Source organism: Pelodiscus sinensis, chromosome 12, assembly GCF_052426305.1.
Source record: "Pelodiscus sinensis isolate ZL-2025 chromosome 12, ASM5242630v1, whole genome shotgun sequence".
Lineage (NCBI taxonomy): Eukaryota > Metazoa > Chordata > Testudines > Trionychidae > Pelodiscus > Pelodiscus sinensis.
The window spans coordinates 37,932,501-37,949,541 of record NC_143063.1 but is presented as its reverse complement, the minus strand read 5'-3'; the positions used below and the strand labels follow the sequence as shown (position 1 = coordinate 37,949,541).

Here is a 17,041-nt window from a genome sequence, read left to right as displayed (position 1 = left end):
TTTCCAGACCACCCTGCATGGATGTCTGTGAAATGCACACAGTGATTCACAAGCCCCTGCAGCACCGTTGAGAAGTATCACTTCTCGTTGATACGCTTGGTGGCAAGGCTGGCTGGAACTAAAATTGCAGTGTGTATGCCATCTATTGCCTCCCCACAACCAGGAAATCCCACGTCTACAAAGCCAACCACTATGTCATACACACTTCCCAGAGTCAAGATCCTCTGTAGCAGAATGTGATTTATTGTTCTGCACACTTTCAGCAGAACAGCACCATTGTACTTCTCCACTCCAAATTGATTTGCAACTGACCAGTATCAACCGGGAATCACCATCTTCCACACAGCAATTGTCACAGGCTTCTCAAGCAAGAGGGAAGTGCTCATCCCTTGCACAGCAGATCGGGGAAAGGGGGGAGGTTAGCTCTCAGTTCCAGGAAGGTTGTTTTATGTATCCTAAAGTTCTGTAGTCACTAATCTTCATCCACACCTGCATGACCATGCGATCCCACTAATCAGTGCTGGTTTTCCTAATCCAGAAGCATCAACCCACCCTGTACAGCTGCTCTGTGACTGAAAAAAATGCAGTGACTGGTTGCCATGGTCCACATCTTGCACGCTGTTAGGTTCCTCTGAGTCTTCTTCCTCTGTCAGTAACATCAAGATTATCTCAGCTGCCATGTGTGAGGTCCTCACAACGGTTAACAAAGCATGAGACACACATGTGGGAGTCATTCTCTCTCATTGCAGATGCCAGAGTACACAGCAGAGAATGGTAGTTGGAAAAAAAGCATGAAAGGATGCTGAAAGCCCCAGAACAAAGTGGTGCTTGACAGGTTTTGCATGGTCCCAAGATGCCCCCCACACTGTTCCGAGATTCCTCAACGTATAGCAACAGATGGCATCACCTGGCACTGTGGGAAACAGTCTGGGAGCTAAAGATGCTGACACCATCTGTTGACAGAGGGAACAAGTGTAAACATGCTTTGGCCACTTTTTTCCTTTTTGTCGACTTCTGCATGTCAAAATTTGTTTCTTGGACTAAATTTGATAATGTAGCCAAAGCACTTTAAGGGTATGCAATATAGGTATTCCAGTATGCTACATCAAGAAAGCATTCCTAGTGTGACCACAGCTTACAACTTCAGTGTTTTACTTAGTTTTGTTATAGCTTATTACAAATCCCTGAAAAACATAAGCCATGCCAGCAAAAGTGAAATTTTGTCACTCTACGCAAGGGGCTTTTGCCAGCAAAATTTTATTTGATAGAGATCACATGCATACGATCTTAAACACGTTAGTAATGAGTGCCAAAAGCTGGGCTTACTGAAGTCAGTGGGAATAAAGGAAAAGTTAAAATCTAGAATGAACACTTTAGTTTGTGGAGAAAAGTAATGTTTATACTTTTAACATGCTGAACAAGCTAGGAAGTGCCTTGTTCAATATTTGGGGTGCAGAATAGGGATGTAAAAACTACCGTCAAGAGTTAACCGGTTAAACTATTTGTTTAACCAGTTAACCACTGGCCCCGGGCAGGGGGCTATTCTGGCCCAGCCCTGCCATGAGCATGCTCTGGTACCATTATGTACCTGGCTGTGGGCATGCTCTGGTACCATTATGTAACAGGCTGTGAGCTGCTCTGGCCCCACTGCACCGTGGCAGCAGCAATGGGCCAATGATTCACTCTGCCAAAAGTCTGGCAAATTTCAACAATTAGGCTAGGTTGAGCTGTATCCCTAGTTATCACTTCCAATAACCACTCATACACAAATTATTATAGTAATAGAGATGTAGCTGTGTTAGTCTAGTCTAGCTGAAACAAAAACAGGACTATGTAGCACTTTAAAGACTAACAAGATGGTTTATTAGGTGATGAGCTTTCATGGGCCAGACCTACTATTTGATCTGAGAAGTGGGTCTGGCCCACAAAAGCTCATCACCTAATAAACCATCTTGTTAGTCTTTAAAGTGCTACATAGTCCTGTTTTTTGTTTCAACAAAATATTATGGCACTTGTTTTTCTTTTCCTCTGCTTGTGCATGGGACAAAAGAGAGAGTGCCATGACCGCCAACACAAGACACTTATCCCCATATATGTAAACAAAAAATATCCCCAAATATATGAAGGCTATATCTTAGTCCAAAAACATACACCAATATTTCTCTGAGACATACCCCTGTGCTACAGCAGTCCCACTGGAGTTTTATCCGCTTTATGCAGAGCTGTATGGTTAACCACTTACCAAAAAGAAGACTACAGCCACACCTGTGTGTAGTTAATATTGCATGTATTCATCCCCAAAAATAAAACAAAAAGTATCCCATTCTCCCCTGCCCCCTTCCCGTCTCTCTATCTAAGGTATTTATTTGTTCTCCGCTCTCTCCTCCCCTTCCCCATTATCCTAGCACCTCCGACACATTAGCAAATCTATCACCACCACATCTCCATGAGGTAAAGGAAGGATCAGATCAGAACACTGACAATGCAGTGAAACACGTTACTTGAGCAAGTCCTGGTCTCATCTCCTGCATCACCCAGTCTCAAGTTTGTGATAGTTCCGCTCTATGTAGGGAAGAAGGAGCTCCTTGGCCCTGCCCCGCCCCCCAAACACACCTAGGAGAGGCAGTAACGCCAGATGCAGAAGGCAGGGCTCTGCTCCCGCAGGGAGGGGCTCAGGAAGGAGAAGCTCAGTGCCCCTCCACCCAGCCCCAGGGCAGGAGAGAGATGAGTAGAAGGAGAAGTTCTGTGCCCCCATGCCCAGGGCAGGGGGAACTCATGCCTGAAGGGAGAGCTCCGTGCCCCCATGCCCAGGGCAAAGGGGGGGGGGGGGGACTCATGCCCGAGGGGGTGTAGCCAGACAGGCCCCCCCCCACCCCCTCACATCCATCTTATTTGCCTCTCTGAGGTTCCTGAAGCATACAGGGCAGAGAAGGAGCAATAAAATCAGCATAGTCTATGCTGGCTCATCTGATCCTGAGAAGCTGAAAACATAGATGTGAGGAGACAGCGATTAAGACAGTAAGCTGGCCTCGAGGCTGCGAGAACTGCCTGGCTGGCACCCATGTTGATACGAACACACACAGTCCCCGGGAGAGGAATCTCCCACTGAGAAAAAAAAATGCTCAGTACTTCCAATTTAGTCCTCTCTCTTACAAGTGTAAATTAATTTCACAACTTCCTTGTAAGAACTGGTCTCATAAAAGACAGACCAGCACCATTTGGCATCACAGATAAGAAGGAGAAAGACGTGACCCCATGGGTATAAAGATGGGTCCAGCACACACTCCCTTTGAGTGTCAATCTACCCTCTACCTGCTGGTCAGGTTAGGTGTTTTGATCTCCCGAGGTCCATGGGGACGCCCACCTCGTATTTTCGTCTTTCCTAGGAATTGAGGGACCAGCCCTGGCCTGACACGCTGGAGTCAAGAGGCACAGAAGGGGGTAAAAATTGTACCTGGATGTGGTCCTTTGTCTTAAGTGTACACATACACTTAGAGCTCTTTAAAGATTAAGCTGTTACTTGGTACCATTATTTCTATTTTTCTATCTTTATCTTCTTTGTAACCATTTTTAAGATCTATATTTGCTAGCAGTTAAGAAATAGAGCAATAGCCATTGTAACCATATGATTTATAAGCTTCTTTAATAAACCTGTAACTGTTTAAGTTTTAACCTGACTCCTTCAGTTGCTGTAACAGAACCAAGCACAATTTAAAAGAACTTCAGCCGGCATAAGGGACAGGTAGAGAAACACACCCTGCCCTGACCATCGACTGACAGAGGAGGGGAGAGCTCCATGCCCAGGGCGGGGAAGGGGCCGGGGGGGGGGGGGGGGGGGGTCATGCCCGAAGGGGGAGGGGAGAGCTCCATGCCCAGGGCGGGGGGGGGGGGAACTCATGCCCGAGGGGGGAGGGGAGGGCTCCATGCCCAGGGCGGGGGGCGGGGGAACTCATGCCCGAGGGGGGAGGGGAGAGCTCCATGCCCAGGGCGGGGAGGGGGCAGGAGGACTCATGCCCGAGGGGGGAGGGGAGAGCTCCATGCCCAGGGCGGGGGGGGGGGGGACTCATGCCCTAGGGGGGAGGGGAGAGCTCCATGCCCAGGGCGGGGGGGGAGGACTCATGCCCGAGGGGGGAGGGGAGGGCTCCATGCCCAGGGCGGGGGGGGGGGGACTCATGCCCGAGGGGGGAGGGGAGGGCTCCATGCCCAGGGCGGGGAGGGGGGCGGGGGGACTCATGCCCGAGGGGGGAGGGGAGGGCTCCATGCCCAGGGCGGGGGGGGGGGATTCATGCCCGAGGGGGGAGGGGAGAGCTCCATGCCCAGGGCGGGGAGGGGGGCAGGGGGACTCATGCCCGAGGGGGGAGGGGAGAGCTCCATGCCCAGGGCGGGGGGGGGGACTCATGCCCTAGGGGGGAGGGGAGAGCTCCATGCCCAGGGCGGGGGGGGGGACTCATGCCCGAGGGGGGAGGGGAGGGCTCCATGCCCAGGGCGGGGGGGGGGGAATCATGCCCGAGGGGGGAGGGGAGGGCTCCATGCCCAGGGCGGGGGGGGGGGGGACTCATGCCCGAGGGGGGAGGGGAGAGCTCCGTGCCCAGGGCGGGGGGGGGACGACTCATGCCCGAGGGGGGAGGAGAGAGCTCCATGCCCAGGGCGGGGGGGGGGGGGACTCATGCCCGAGGGGGGAGGAGAGAGCTCCATGCCCAGGGCGGGGGGGGGGGGGGACTCATGCCCGAGGGGGGAGGAGAGAGCTCCATGCCCAGGGCGGGGGGGGGGGGGGACTCATGCCCGAGGGGGGAGGGGAGGGCTCCATGCCCAGGGCGGGGGGGGGGGACTCATGCCCGAGGGGGGAGGGGAGAGCTCCATGCCCAGGGCGGGGGGGGGGGGGGGACTCATGCCCGAGGGGGGAGGGGAGGGCTCCATGCCCAGGGCGGGGGGGGGGGGACTCATGCCCGAGGGGGGAGGGGAGAGCTCCATGCCCAGGGCGGGGAGGGGGGCAGGGGGACTCATGCCCGAGGGGGGAGGGGAGGGCTCCATGCCCAGGGCGGGGGGGGGGGGACTCATGCCCGAGGGGGGAGGGGAGAGCTCCATGCCCAGGGCGGGGGGGGGAGGGGGGGACTCATGCCCGAGGGGGGAGGGGAGAGCTCCATGCCCAGGGCGGGGGGGGGGGGGACTCATGCCCGAGGGGGGAGGGGAGAGCTCCATGCCCAGGGCGGGGGGGGGGGGACTCATGCCCGAGGGGGGAGGGGAGAGCTCCATGCCCAGGGCGGGGAGGGGGGCAGGGGGACTCATGCCCGAGGGGGGAGGGGGGGCTCCATGCCCAGGGCGGGGGGGGGGGGGGGGGGGGGACTCATGCCCGAGGGGGGAGGGGAGAGCTCCATGCCCAGGGCGGGGGGGGGGGGACTCATGCCCGAGGGGGGAGGGGAGGGCTCCATGCCCAGGGCGGGGGGGGGGGGACTCATGCCCGAGGGGGGAGGGGAGAGCTCCATGCCCAGGGCGGGGAGGGGGGTAGGGGGACTCATGCCCGAGGGGGGAGGGGAGGGCTCCATGCCCAGGGCGGGGGGGGGGGGGACTCATGCCCGAGGGGGGAGGGGAGAGCTCCATGCCCAGGGCGGGGGGGGGGGGGGGGGACTCATGCCCGAGGGGGGAGGGGAGAGCTCCATGCCCAGGGCGGGGGGGGGGGGGACTCATGCCCGAGGGGGGAGGGGAGAGCTCCATGCCCAGGGCGGGGGGGGGGGACTCATGCCCGAGGGGGGAGGGGAGAGCTCCGTGCCCAGGGCGGGGGGGGGACTCATGCCCGAGGGGGGAGGGGAGAGCTCCGTGCCCAGGGCGGGGGGGGGGGGGGGAGGAGCAGCTCGTGGGCCGGCGCCCCCTTACTTGGCGTAGTAGACCCAGCCGTCCTTGGTGGTGCGCTCCTCCCAGCCGGGCGGCAGCTCCTCCTCGCTGTCCGTGTCCTCCAGCCCCGCGTACTTCAGCGCAGCCATCGGCCCGAGCAGCCCCAGAGCAAGCGCCGCCGCCTGGCCGCCCCGCCCCTTCCGGCGGGCCCCGCCAATCGCGCGGCCAGGGCGGCGCCGAGCCCGCTGGGAAATGTAGTCCGGGCGGCAGCGCCGGGGGCCGGGGCACGGGTCTGCTCCAACGGGCGCGCCGCTTCCCCGCTCCGCCAGGCGGGGCTCGGCCTCCCGCGGCCTGTTCCGGGGGGTGGCGCTAACCCGGCCGCTTCCAGCGGGCCCCGGGCACTGCGCGCTGCTCTTCCCGCACGGGCAGAGCGGCCCCCTGCGTGCGCGCGGGTTTACTCTCCCCGCGGGCTTGGCTTCCCTTAGGAAGAAAAACGCCTCAGAGGCTGCTTTGCCCTGGGCCACGTGCCCTGCCCAGATCATGAGCGTGAGCCAGCAGCCTGGGGACTAAGGGGTTAACTGTCCCTCCCTCCTAGAGCTGCCCATAGGAATGCAGCAGGACTCCCCGCTACGTCGACATGGGCGTGATCTGGCACAAATTGGCTGCGTCTAGACCGGCATGAGTTTCCGCAAATGCTTTTAACAGAAAAGTTGTCCGTTAAACGCTTTTGCGGAAAAGAGCGTCTAGATTGGCCCGGACGCTTTTCCACAGAAGCACGTTTTGCGGAAAAGCATCCGTGCCAATCTAGACACGGTTTTCCGCAAAAAAAGCCCCAATCGCCAGTCTAGACGCAGCTATACTCTTTAACGCAAGAGTTGTTGCGTTAAAGTATTTGCACAAGAGAGCGTCTACGCTGGCATGTGCTTTCGCGCAAGAGATGTGCTTTTGCGCAAGAGCATCCATGCCAGTGTAGATGCTCTCTTGTGCAAGAAAGCTCTGATGCCATTGTAGCCAGCGAGCTTTCTTGCGCAAGAAATTCATGTTGCCTGTCTACACTGGCATCTTGCGCAAGAACAGTTGTGCAAGAGGGCTTATTCCTGAGCGGGAGCATCATAGTTCTAGCGCAAGAAGCACTGATTTCATACATTAAAACGTCAGTGTTCTTGCGCAAGAACTCCCCGCCAGTGTAGACAGGCAGCATGTTTTTGCGCCGAAGCAGCCGCTTTGGCACAAGATCTCGCCAATGTAGACACAGCCCCTAACGGGGACAAAGGAATATTTGGCTTTTCCTCCCTTGTCTCTGGGTGTTTTCTCTCTCCAACTATTGAAGGGGACAGGATGTCTTCCTCTTAAGAAAATACTCTTCACCATCTGTAAGTAGGATAAAGTTTAGATAAACCCGTTAGGTTTTATTGTTTTATGGTTTGGGAAATGGGTTCCAGTCTGCATTTAAAAATGGGTTTTGCTCTCCTTTGTAACCAAGTTCCTAGCCCATGGTAAATGTCTCCTCCATGGCTATGTCTACAGTGGCAGCGCAAGAACATCTTGTGCAAGGGTTCTTGTGCAAGAAGTTTTGCGCAAAGAAAACGTCCACACTGCCATGTGCGAGCTGTGCTTTTGCACAAGAGTGCCCATGGCAGTGTGGATGATCTCTTGCGCAAGAAAACTCTGATGACCAGAGCTCGACAAACTATTGAATCTACTCGCCCCGTTTACCGGTGGCACGTGCATGTGCAATGCAGCTCTTGTGCATGTGTAACCCACACACCTAGTGTGGTTACTGAGTACTGCGAGTGGGACCTAGACCACTGCAACAGTTCAGATCAAGAGACCTCCACAGCGTGGGTTGGGAGCCAGGTGGCTTTTAGCTCAGAGAGTAAAGATTCCTATAGTCAGCTCCTCTAGCCAGACAGCCTCACCCCCCGTCACATCAATCTTGCTTGCCCTCTGAGATGCCTGTATACAGAGCAGAGAAGGAACAATAAAAAAAAATCAGCATAGCCATTAAGCTTTGATCTGCTTCGATGCGAGATCAGGATATGCGAGTTTTCTCTGACTCTGAGTAAGCTGAAAACATAGCTATGAGGAGAGAACGATTAAAGCAATAAGCTGAGCTCGAGGCTGCAAGAACTGCCTCGGCTGGTACCCACGTTGATACGATCACACACAACCATCCCTGGGAGAGGAATCTCCCACTGAGAAAAGAATCTCCAGTACTTCCAATTTAGTCCTCTCTCATAAGAGTAAATTAAGTTCACAACTCCCTTGTAAGAACTGGTCTCACAAAGACAGACCAGCACCATTTGGCACCACAGATAAGAAAGAGAAATATGTGACCCCATGGATACAAAGATGGGTCCAGCAGCACACTCACTTCGAGTGTCACTCTACCACTTACCTGCTGGTCGGGTTAGGTGTTTTGACCTCCCGAGGTCCATGGGGACGCCCACCTCATATTTTCGTCTTTCCGAGGAATTGAGGGACCGATCCTGGCCTGACACGCTGGGACCGAGCGACGCAGAAGGGGGTAAAAATTGTACCCGTATGTGTCCTTTTGTTTTAGTGCATGCATAGAATAGAGCTCTTTAAAGATTAAGCTGTCATTTGGTACCATTATTTCTATTTTCTATCTTTATTTTCTTTGTAACCGTTTTTAAGATTTATTTTTGCTAGCAGTTAAGAAATAGAGCAATAGCCATTGTAACCATATGATTTATAAGCTTCCTCAATAAATCTGTAACTGTTTAAGCTTTAACCTGATTCCTTCAGTTGCTGTAACAGAACCAAGCACAATTTAAAAGAACTTCAGCCGGTCATAAGGGACAGGTATAGGAAGAGCTTGGGCGTTTGGATTTGTGTCACTCCCAGGTGACAGATCTGTTGGGGCATCTCTCAGTCTTTCTTAGACTACCCGCTGCGAAGGGATCTTGTATTCTAGCAGCTAAAATCTGAGCTGTAATAAGCTCTCCCTGTAAACTTATTGGGGCGCCCGTCAACCTTCTCCAGGTTGCCCGCTGCGAAGGGACCCTAGTCTCAACAGTTGAAGTCTCGGGTGTATAACACACACACACACACACACCACTCACTGCCCTGCCCTGCCCATCAGCTGACAGCTCCTGAGGTCCCAGGTTCAAATCCGCCTTGGTGGTGGTTATACATGCACAGTGCAGGGCTGGCGAGCAGCTTTCACCACCGTTTGTCAAGCCCTGCTGATGGCCATTTTAGCCATAGGGCTTTCTTGCACAAGAAATCCCTGCTGGGTGTCCACACTGCCCCCTTGCGCAAGTGTAGCTCTTGCACAAGAAGCCCTCTCGTACCATGCTGTACTGTAAATTTCCTTGCGCAAGAGCTGGCGAGCAGTGTGGACACTCTGTGGATTCTTACGCAAGAACGGCCATACTTGCGCAAGAAGCTGCGAGTGCCGACATAGCCCATGAGTATATTATTTTGTTACTGTTCCATCTAGGCATTATGCTTGCATCAGGAATATTGGGGTGATAATAAAAGTTCTCTCTTTGCTTTTTATTAACCTGTTATTGGTTAAATTTTGTGTCCTGGTTTGTACTTTAGGGGTGAGATTTCCCAAGTAGTCTCTCCCTGGTTGCTTTATTAATATTTGGGTGCTGGCAGCGAGATTTTATCCCCAAAATCTAAGTTGTTAAGACTTTGGGGGGAAGTTTTCCATCAAAGCCTTGTTGATAAGGTTTTGGGGTACTTTTGCTGGCCCCCACTTCTGCATTTATCATGCCAGAGTGGGGAAGGAGCCAGGACATGCCCATTTTAGTTGCTGCTAGGCCAACGTTGCACCTACCTAGCCCTTACTGGGCTAGAAATACAGAATTTGTTATTTGCCCTGTGACAACCGTGGCCTCCAAAACAACACATGAACAGGTCTCAGAACTTTCCTTTACTTAACAAGAACTTGAGATCCAGGCCCCATTTCCCATGACTGTGCAACACAGGCTAGGTCGACACTGCAGTGTTAAATTGGAAAAAGAAATGCAATTTGTGGTATGCAAATCGCATATCTTTTTTTGATTTACAGTAAACTTCCGATAATCCGGCACCTTTAGGACCCAGAGGGTGCTGGATTATCAGATATGCCGGACTATCAGAAGGGGGGGCTATGAGCGGTCTGGAGTGGGGTGGGAGGGGATGCCACCCCAGAACCCTCATAGCCCCCCCTTACGATAGTCCGGCTCTGCCCCAGGTGTCCCTAATTCAGCTGCTGCTGGTCAGTTTCAGCAGCAGCTGAATCAGGGATGCCTGCAATAGAGCAGCTGGGACGCTGCCGGGTTGGTCCCGCAGCGCCGAGGGGCGGCGCTACGGCACCAACCCAGTAGCACTCCAGCTGCTCTGCCCGGGGCTTCCTGGAATCAGCCGCTGATCTGTTTCAGCAGCGGCTGACTTGGGGACCCCTGGGGCAGAGAAGCTGAGGCACTGCCGGGTTGGTCCCGCAGCGCCGAGGGGCGGCGCTATGAGACCAACCCTGCAGCACCCCAGCTGCTCTGCCCCAGGCGTCTGGATTCAGTCTGTTGGTGAAACTGACACTGCTGGTCAGTTTCAGCAGCGGCTGAATCGCGACACCTGGGGCAAAGCAGCTGGGGTGCTGCTGGGTTGGTCCCGTAGCGCCGCCCCTCAGCGCTGTGGGACCAACCCGGCAGGACCCCAGCTGCTCTGCCCCAAGGGTCCCCAAGTCAGCCGCTGCTGAAACAGATCAGCGGCTGATTCCAGGAAGCCCGGGGCAGAGTAGCTCTGCCCCGGGCTTCCTGGAATCAGCCGCTGATCTGTTTCATCAGCGGCTGAATCGGGGACCCCTGGGGCAGAGCAACTGGGGTCCTGCCAGGTTGGTCCCGCAGCGCCGTCCTTTGGCACTGCGGGACCAACCCGGCAGCACTCCAGCTGCTCTGCCCCAGGGGTCCCCAAGAGCAGCTGGGGCGCTGCCGGGTTGGTCCCACAGCCCCAAGGGGCAGCGCTACAAGACCAACCCGGCAGCACCCCAGCTGCTCTGCTCCCGGCTTCCCCAATTCAGCTGCTGGTCAGTTTCAGCAGCAGCTAAATGGGGGAAGCCTGTCTGGCTGCCCCAGTACTTCCAGGTTCCTGATGGTGCCAGACCATCAGGAGTCCCAAAGCATTGGATGCCGGACTAATGGAGATTTACTGTACTTTGGAAAGAGGGCTTTTCCGAAATTTGTCACATTCTCAGGGTGCCTAATTTCAGAAAAAAGTGCTCTTTCACCCTCCTGTAAACCTCGTTCTACGATGAATAAGGGATGTGTCGACAGAGTGCGTCCACTTTCGAAATTTTTTTTGGAAAAGCAGGCGCATTCCTCAGACGCAGCATTGCTTTTCCAGGATACCCCTGGTATCCCCAAAAAGCAATGTAGCAACGTTTGGCTATTTGCTGATGGTGACAGCTATTGTGTCTCCTTGGGTATGTCTACACTAGAAAGTTAGTTCGAACTAACGTCCGTTAGTTCGAACTAACTTTCCTAGGCGCTACACTAGCGCTCCGTTAGTTCGAACTTAATTCGAACTAACGGAGCGCTTAGTTCGAACTAGGTAAACCTCATTTTACGAGGACTAACGCCTAGTTCGAACTAGCTAGTTCGAACTAAGGGGTGTGTAGCCCTTTAGTTCGAACTAGTGGGAGGCTAAGGCTTCCCAGGTTTCCCTGGTGGCCACTCTGGCCAACACCAGGGAAACTCTATTGCCCCCCTCCCGGCCCCGGAGCCCTTAAAGGGCCACGGGCTGGCTACTCACTTTGTGCCAGTTGCAAGGCTGCAAGCACCCGTGCCTGCACAGCCTGCACCTGCCACAGTATGAGCCAGCCATCCGAGGGCTCCCAGCCCTCCACTGCTCCCCACGACCAGCCTGGCGGCTCCCGGGAGCCTGCCCGGGGGCGCAAAAGGCGGGCGCCCGCCTGGTCAAGTGCGGAGATCGTGGACCTCATCGAGGTTTGGGGGGAAGCCTCCAATGTCCACGATCTCCGCACTAGCCACCGGAACGCGGCCGTCTACGGACGCATGGCTGCCAGCCTGGCCGCCAGGGGCCACCAGCGCAGCCGGGAGCAGGTGCGCTGCAAGATTAAAGACTTGCGGCAGTCCTACTCCCGGGCCTGCCAGCCAGGGGCCGACCCGGAGGCCTGCCCCCACTTCCATGCCCTGGACCGCATCCTGGGGCCTCATGCCGTCCCTGCCCCCCGGGACGTGATTGACCCCGGGGCAGAGGGACCGCTCCTGGACACGGAGGAGGAGGAAGAGGGCTCTGAGAGCCAGGAGCCTGCCGCCAGCCTTCCCAGGACCCGGGACCCCCGAGGCACCCCACAGAGCCGCTCGCCTGCATCGTCAGAGGCCGGGGAGGCGTCCACCTGTGAGTATCCTCGTGTGCCCCTTATGTGTACGGGGGGCTGGGGCGAGAGGGAGCCCCGGGACCGTGCGCCTGGGCCTTGCCCACCACGGAGCAGCAGCTGGGGATCCTGCAGGGGCCCTGGCCTTGCAGAGGGGAGCTGGGTTTCACACACCTGGGCCCCTGGGGTAATTGACCACTGGTCTTCTTGCACCACAGCTGCAGCACCTGGGCCTGCAGGGCGCACCACACTGCCTGCAGCAGCCGCCCGCGCCCGGGCAAGCAGGACAGCCAGGAACCAGGAGGACTACCAGAGGCGGCATCTCCGGTTCCTGGACCGACAGCTCCGTCTCCAGGACCACTGGGTCCAGGAGGACCTCAGGCTGCGCCGGAGGAGTCTGGAGGCCCTGGAGGAGCAGGGCTGTGCCCTGCGAGGCCACCTCCAGAGCCTGCTGGACCGCTTTCCATTTCCTCCTCCCCCTGCTCCCCCTCTTTCTCCCCCTCGTGCTCCCCCTGCTCCCCCTCTTTCTCCCCCTCTTGCTCCCCCTGCTCCTCCTGCTTCCGCCCTGCTTCCTCCACACCCCCTGTCCCCTCTGCCCCCCCCTCCACAACCATTCCCCACCGACGCCCCCGGACCCGCAGTGTGGCGAGACGGGAGAGGCAGCCGGACTCCCACCCCTGAGCTTTCCTTTCCCTTCCTCCCTTCCCTCCCCTCCCCTTCCAGCTCCCTCGTCCCAGGTTTCCCCCTCCCTTCTCCCACCTTCATTCCTCCCTCCCCCACCCCAGTTCTCTGAAATAAACAGACGTTTTTGTTTGAAAAACAGGTGTCTTTATTTGACAGTAGGTAGGGAGGGGAAAGGGGAAGGGGGGGGGTAGGGTGGAAGAAGGCCCCGGTGGGGCATGCAGGGAGAGGTCAGTCCTCCTCCTCCTCCACCTGGAAGCTGTCCCGCAGGGCTTCCCGGATCCGGATGGCCCCCCGCTGGGCTTCCCGGACGGCGGCGGTGCGGGGCTGACCGTAGTGTCCAGCCATGCGGTCAGCCTCAGCCATCCAGGCTGGCAAGAAAGCCTCCCCCTTCCGCTCACACAAATTGTGGAGCACACAACATGCCGCCACCACGGGAGGGATGTTGTGCTCGGCCAGGTCCAGACGGGTGAGGAGGCATCGAAAGCGGGCTTTCAGTCGCCCGAAGGCCCCCTCCACCACGATGCGGGCCCTGCTCAGCCTGTTATTGAAGGCCTGGCGGGAGGGATTGAGGTGCCCCGTGTAGGGCTTCATGAGCCACGGCTGCAGTGGGTAGGTGGCATCCCCCACCAGGCAGACGGGCATGTCCACGTCCCCGACCCTGATGTGGCGGTCGGGGAAGAAGGTCCCGTCCTGCAGCCGCTGGCACACGGAGGAGTTCCGGTACACCCGTGCGTCGTGTGCTTTGCCGGACCAGCCCACATTTATGTCCGTGAACTGTCCCCGGTGGTCACACACGGCCTGCAGGATGACGGAGAAGTACCCCTTGCGGTTCACGTAACGGGACGCCTGGTGTTCCGGGGCACGGATGGGGATGTGCGTCCCGTCGATGGCCCCCCCGCAGTTGGGGAAGCCGAGGGCGCCGAATCCCCGGATGACGGCATCCGGGTTGGCGAGGCGGACCACCCTGCGGAGCAGCACCCGGTTGATGGCCTTGACCACCTGCGGAGAGAGACACAGCAAAGCGTCAATCAGTAGGGCGCCCGGGTGGCTGGGAGCGTACGTGCCCTGGCAGTGCCCCGTGCCCCACTCCCGGAAGCAACCCCCCTGGCGGCGTGTAGTACGGCCGGGACAGCCCGACCCCTCCGGTGCGGGGCGCCTTCGCCTCCTCCCGCCCCCCCCTTTGTCCCTGGGGCGGCCCATCCCCTCCTCGCAGCCCCCCTCCCCCCCGGCTCGGTGGCCGACGAGCGCCGTACCTGCATGAGCACTGCTCCGACAGTGGATCTCCCCACGCCGAACTGGTTCCCGACGGATCGGTAGCTGTCCGGCGTGGAGAGCTTCCAGAGGGCGATGGCCACCCGCTTCTGGAGGGGGATGGCGGGCCTCATGCGAGTGTCCCTTCTTTGCAGGGCAGGGGCGAGCCACTCGCAGAGCTCCAGGAAGGTGTCCCTCCTCATCCTAAAGTTCTGGGTCCACTGTCGGTCGTCCCAGCGCTCCAGGACGATGCGGTCCCACCAGTCGCTGCTGGTGTCCAGACGCCAGATGCGGCGGGGCACGCCGGTGCCGGGGCGCCGCCGCGGCTCCTCCACGGCCCCCAGGGCGGCCAGGCGGAGAGGCAGGGGGCTGACGTTCCCCAGGTGGTGCCAGGCAGCCTCGAGCCATTGCTGGCAGGCTTGCAGCAGCAAGTCCAGAACGTGCACCAGAAGGTGCAGGGCGAGCCGTGGCTCCATGTTGCCACCTGTGGCGGTCCCCCCCGAAGGGAAGCACCGACACAGACGGGCACAGAGACCGACGCTTTGCTGTCCCTCGGCGAGGTTGGCAAGCAAGCAGGAAAAGCTGAGAACCGGCTGTCCGGGGGGGTCCCTTTAAGCACGAGCCTCAGATAGCCTCAGACAGCAGCCACACAAAGCAACTGCTGACCTGATGCCCTGCCAGAACCGGTTTCAGCTGCCCTTAAATGCCCCCCTGCGTCCAATCAGTGTGGACACGCTAGTTCGAACTAGCAAAACGCTAGTTCGAACTAGTTTTTAGTTCTAGATGCGCTAGTTCAAACTAGCTTAGTTCGAATTAACTAATTCGAACTAAGTTAGTTCGAACTAGCGCTGTAGTGTAGACGTACCCCTTTGTATTAGTGCAACTTTGAATCCTATAGTGACCTGGGGGCTGTACCCCATACTCACTACGCTCACCAACCCCTTGCTCTCAAAAGCGGTCAGAGAGCCTGGTGCTACCATTCTGTTGCATAGCAGAAAAAACATTTTTATAGAGAGAGAGAAATCATCATGATGGGTGGTCATGATTTAGTGATCAATGTATAAGCCAGCTACTAGATGAGGGCAAACACAGCCAAGCAACATGCTTATATCTGAATCAACCAAGAGATGCAATAACTTGTCAGAAGCTAAAATTATTAAACCACAGCAGTGGTACTGATAGTTGGTACTACAACATTTTTATCCCTTGTTTTTAGACAAAAAATTGTCTCTATATTTCTTTCTCTATGATTCTCTGTGAATAATATTTTACAGTTCTGTAGCAGCTTTTATCAGAAACTCTCAACTCTCCTAATAGTTGTTCATATATAAAGTTACACCATACCCGTGAGTTTTGTTGTTATCCCTCACTCAGGTGTTGGGGCACAGCACTGGAGGCCACTGAAAAAGTCTGTGGTAAAGCCAAGAATAAAAAGCAGATTCCAATGCTGTGCTTTGAACATGAGACCTCTTTCTTTTTATGAAAACAAAGAGTAGGTCTTGGGTAAAAACGCAAGTTTCATTATTTAAGAGAACTTAGTTATTTTCCTGCCATAATGAAGACAAGACAATATGAGCACAAGTTTTGCTAAAGGATTCAAACATTTCAGAACTTTATGACCCCAGATTACACCTTGCCAAGACTTCCATTTGAAGGACTCAAGAACTAGAATATATATTTTAGTCATAGCATCTTGGTGTGTAGGTATCAATAAAACAAAACTTTCTTCATGGGAAATCCCCTTTCATTTAGACAACCTAAAGCCACTGAGGAGTCTCCATAGGCCCCTTTTCCAGATCAGTAGAATCTGAAATCCTGATAACTATGTATGGTAACCAGACCTGCTGCCTATGATCAATTGTAGTGGTATGTGTCATCAGTAGAACTCAGGACTGTGTGCTAGAAAGTACTGATGGAGCATAGGCTACTTGGGATATAGGATTGTCATAAAGTGAGAGTGAGTATAAGTCTGACACACATACCTCTCTCATATACAGTATGTCTATCAGAATCCATACAGTAATTAAAACAAAATGTCTTCATTCTTCTGCTAACCGTAATCTATTGTTTTTCAACTCTTTCATCCTAGTCATTCCTTGGACTAGAGAGCAATGCAGACTGCTGGGCTGCAAATGTAACTATTGGAGATTGCAGCAGATGGCACTGTAAACAAAGAAATAAAGCTGCATATGCACTAGTGGCACTATACAGCTCACCTGCTCCCCAATAACGGTATACAAATACCTATATGCCTGCAAAGACTTTACTTGTTTCCTGTCCTGCTGCTTCCATCACTTTGAAGATCTCTTTAAGAAGAGACACTAAAGCAGCTCATGTCAGAAGAAAAATTGGCTATGGATGGACCAATTTTCACTGCAGAGAACTTATAGTAACAGGGCTGGGAATACTGAAAATCATTGCAACAGTTCCCTGCCAGGTGAAGGCATCCAAAAAGGAACGAAGGCTTCAGGCTCACCTCTGACCTGGTAGCCCTAGAAGTACCTGCACAGGTGAGCTACAACAGAAGTGTGCGCCAAATCAATATAATAGTTAAAAATGTCTTTTGTTTCAAGATTGTAGCTCCAAGGTTTGAAATGGATAAAGCTATTAACTTATTAGTGACCACTGGCAAAAACAAAGTGACCTCCTCCCAAAAGTCAGTACCTGAAGTTTGCTGCTAGGTTAATGGGAATATGGAAATTAGTTGTGTCAGCCATCCATCTTCCAAGCATCTAAGCCACCCCGGCCAACCTGTTAGAGACAAAGAGCCAAAATAGCAGTGGGTAAAGTGCGAAGAGCCACATATCCAGGATGGGGATGGGAGGGAGGGAGTTGTTGAGAAAAAAAAAAGCCGCGCCGGGGGAGAATAGCTGCCGGTACACCGTCCTGGGGCATACCATCACAAAAAAACCACTGGGAAGGGGTGAG

The 17,041-nt window shown here is 55.5% G+C and overlaps 1 protein-coding gene across 2 annotated transcripts in view; it reads right to left on the bottom strand.

The window, feature by feature from the left end:
- WWOX (WW domain containing oxidoreductase) overlaps positions 1-6,042 on the bottom strand; it is a 793,519-nt gene extending 787,477 nt beyond the window's left edge. Inside the window, exon 1 of one of the 2 annotated variants that reach the window (XM_089781511.1) lies at positions 5,872-6,042. In XM_089781511.1, coding sequence (XP_089637637.1) covers positions 5,872-5,978 — 107 coding nt within the window. In that variant the 5' untranslated portion in view covers positions 5,979-6,042. The remainder of the gene's footprint in view (positions 1-5,871) is intronic. The other variant, XM_075940019.2, reaches the window with a different exon arrangement.
- Positions 6,043-17,041: the final 10,999 nt, after the last annotated feature.